This window comes from Carlito syrichta, unplaced genomic scaffold (assembly GCF_000164805.1).
Source record: "Carlito syrichta isolate Samal-C Ts95f unplaced genomic scaffold, Tarsius_syrichta-2.0.1 Scaffold92694, whole genome shotgun sequence".
In the NCBI taxonomy this organism is placed as follows: Eukaryota; Metazoa; Chordata; class Mammalia; order Primates; family Tarsiidae; genus Carlito; species Carlito syrichta.
This window is the reverse complement of record NW_007036790.1, coordinates 71924-74625: the sequence shown is the minus strand read 5'-3', so window position 1 is coordinate 74625 and position 2702 is coordinate 71924. Positions and strand designations below refer to the sequence as shown.

The window sequence follows — 2702 nt, the reverse complement described above, 5'->3', positions numbered from 1 at the left end:
CTGCCGGGCTCAGGCGATCCTTCCGCCCAGCCTTCCCAGTAGCCGGAACTACAGGCGTGCGCCACCATGCCCGGCTAATTTTCTGATTATTGCAGAGATGAGGTCTCGCCAAGTTGCCCAGGCGGGTCTCGGACCCGCGGACTCAGCCCATCCTCTGGCCTCAGCCTCCCAAAGTGCTGGGATTATAGACGTGAGGACCAGGGGCGGGGTCACAGCGCAGGGAACAGGGAACCGAGGCGCGGCCGGCCTGCCCGGTGGGCTGGAGTCCCCCGTCCCTGGGATGACGCCCCCCCACGACCCCCGACAGGTTCTCTGTGATCACCCCCAACGTCCTGTGGCTGGAGAGCGAGGAGACCGTGGTGCTGGAGGCCCACGGAGTGAAAGAGGACGTTCCGGTCTCGGTCACTGTCCACGACTTCCCGGGCAAGACGCAAGTGCTGTCCAGCGAGAAGACCACGCTGACCGCCGCCACTGGCCACCTGGGCAACGTCACCATCAGGGTGGGCGCAGACGGGAGCCGGCCCGTGACACCCACGTTGAAGCCCCGCCCTCCCCGAGTCCCCTCTCCTTCGAAGCTCCGCCCTTCCCTTGGAAGCCCCGCCCTTCCCTGTGTCTCCTCCCCTTCGAAGCCCCGCCCTTCTTTGAGTCGCTTCCCCTTCGAAGCCCCGCCCTTTCCTGAGTCTCCACCCCTTCGAAGCCCCGCCCTTCCCTGAGTCTCCTCCCCTTTGAAGCCCCGCCCTCCCCGAGTCCCCTCTCCTTCGAAGCTCCTCCCTTCCCTTGGAAACCCCGCCCTTCCCTGTGTCTCCTCCCCTTTTAAGCCCCTCCCTTTCCTGAGTCTCCACCCCTTCGAAGCCCCCCTTTCTTGAGTCTTCTCCCCTTCCAAGCCCCGCCCTCCCAGAGTTTCCTCCCCTTCGAAGCCCCTCCCGTCCCGTGGAAGCCCCGCCCTTCCCTGAGTCTCCTCCCTTCCCAGTGTCTCCTCCCCTTTGAAGCCCCGCCCTCCCCGGAGTCGCCTCCTCTTTGAAGCCCCGCCCCCACGTGTCTCCGCCCCTTGGAAGCCCCGCCCTTCCCTGGCTCCTCCCCTTTAAGCTCCTCCCTTCCCTGAATCTCCTCCCCTTCGAAGCCCCGCCCTTCCCTGAGTCTCCGCCCCTTCTGAGACCTTCCCTCTCAGCCTCTGCCCCCCAGCCTCTCCTCCCCCTTCGGAGCCCCTCCTCCTCCAAGTCCCCTCCTCTTCTGAGCGCTCCTCTCTGCGTCTCCGCCCCTCTGCGTTCCCTCCCTCTCTTTGAGCCCCGCCCCTCTCGGAGTCCCCGCCCCTCCCTAGGCTCCTCCCCCTCCAGGGGCGCCCTTCCCTCTGAGCCCCGCCCCCTTCCGAGCCCTCCCTTCTCCGGGTCCCCTCTCCGATCCCCGCTCCGTTCTCGCGCTCCTCCCTCCCCACACTGGGCCAACCTGGGAGGACTCCCTTGCCTGCAGGGGCCCAGCCTAAGGCCCCGAAGCCTGATGGGTCTCGGGGCCCTGGACAGACCCCTAACGATCCCCTGCCCGGGGCCCTGGACAGACCCCTGACGATCCCCTGCCCACGCCTAGATCCCGGCCAAGGAGCTGAAACTGGGCAAGACAAAAAAGTTCGTGACCGTCCAGGCGGTCTTCGGGAATAACAACCCGGTGGAGAAGGTGGTGCTGGTCAGCCACCGGAGCGGCTACCTCTTCATCCAGACGGACAAGACCATCTACACCCCAGGCTCCACGGGTGAGGGGCCGCGGGCGGCCGGGGGGCGGGCAGCGCGGGCCGGCCCGGGGCTCACCGGCCTCCCTGCCTCTCCCACCCCTCCCAGTTCTCTACCGGATCTTCACCGTGGACCACAAGCTGCTGCCCGTGGGCCGGACGGTCATGGTCACCGTGGAGGTACCGGCCAGCAGAGGCCCCGGGGTCAGAGGGGCAGAGCCTCGGGGAGGGGCGACGAGGTAGAGAGACAGAGAGACAGCAGCAGAGACCTGGAGGCAGAGGGGGACAGGGGAGTCCCGGGGAGACAGGTACGTGCCAGTGGATTCTGGCTTCAGATAAAGCCCGGGGCATTTCACCTGAGCCTGTCTCCTCATCTGAAGAATGGGATGACAGTTCATCATTCCACGAAGACTATTCTTTTTTTTTTGGAGTTTGATTTTTTGTAGAGACAAGTTGCCCACACTGGTCTCGAACCCCTGAGCTCAGGCCATCCTCTCGCCTCGGCCTCTCGAAGTGCTGGGATGACCGGCCTAAACCACCGCGCCCGACCCCCATGAAGTCTATTCTACCTGCAGCCGCCAGAGGGTGCCCGTGAGCACCGGAGTCAGGTCTTGTCCCTGGGGTCCACAGACCTCCATGGCTGCCACCTCCCTCGGAGTCTAAGCCCGAGTCCCCCTCGCAGTCACAGCCCACGACCTGCCTCGTCCTCCTCCCGCCCTCCTCGGCCACTCTGCTCCCGTGACACAGGTCTCCTCGCTGTGCCACCCACGTGCCAGGCACTCCAGGCATGACCCTGCCTCGGGGCTTTGGCACAGGCTGTTCCCTCTTCTTAGAAAACTCGGTTCTTCCAAATGTCCACATAGCTTGCTTTCTTGCTTCCTTCAAGTCTTTACTTAAATGTCACGGGTGTCTCAATTGTACAGTGAAGTCTCCCTGAGCACTGCATAAAGTTGCAAATCCCCACCCCCACCCCAGACACCAT

General features: G+C 64.7%; 1 protein-coding gene across 1 annotated transcript in view; it reads left to right on the top strand.

Moving 5' to 3' along the window:
• Positions 1 to 307: 307 nt before the first annotated feature.
• C3 (complement C3) overlaps positions 308 to 2702 on the top strand; it is a gene marked incomplete at its 5' end in the record, with an annotated part of 40697 nt that continues 38302 nt past the window's right edge. Inside the window, 3 exons of the mRNA XM_008060788.2 lie at positions 308 to 500; positions 1582 to 1744; positions 1830 to 1900. Coding sequence (XP_008058979.1) covers positions 308 to 500; positions 1582 to 1744; positions 1830 to 1900 — 427 coding nt within the window. The remainder of the gene's footprint in view (positions 501 to 1581; positions 1745 to 1829; positions 1901 to 2702) is intronic.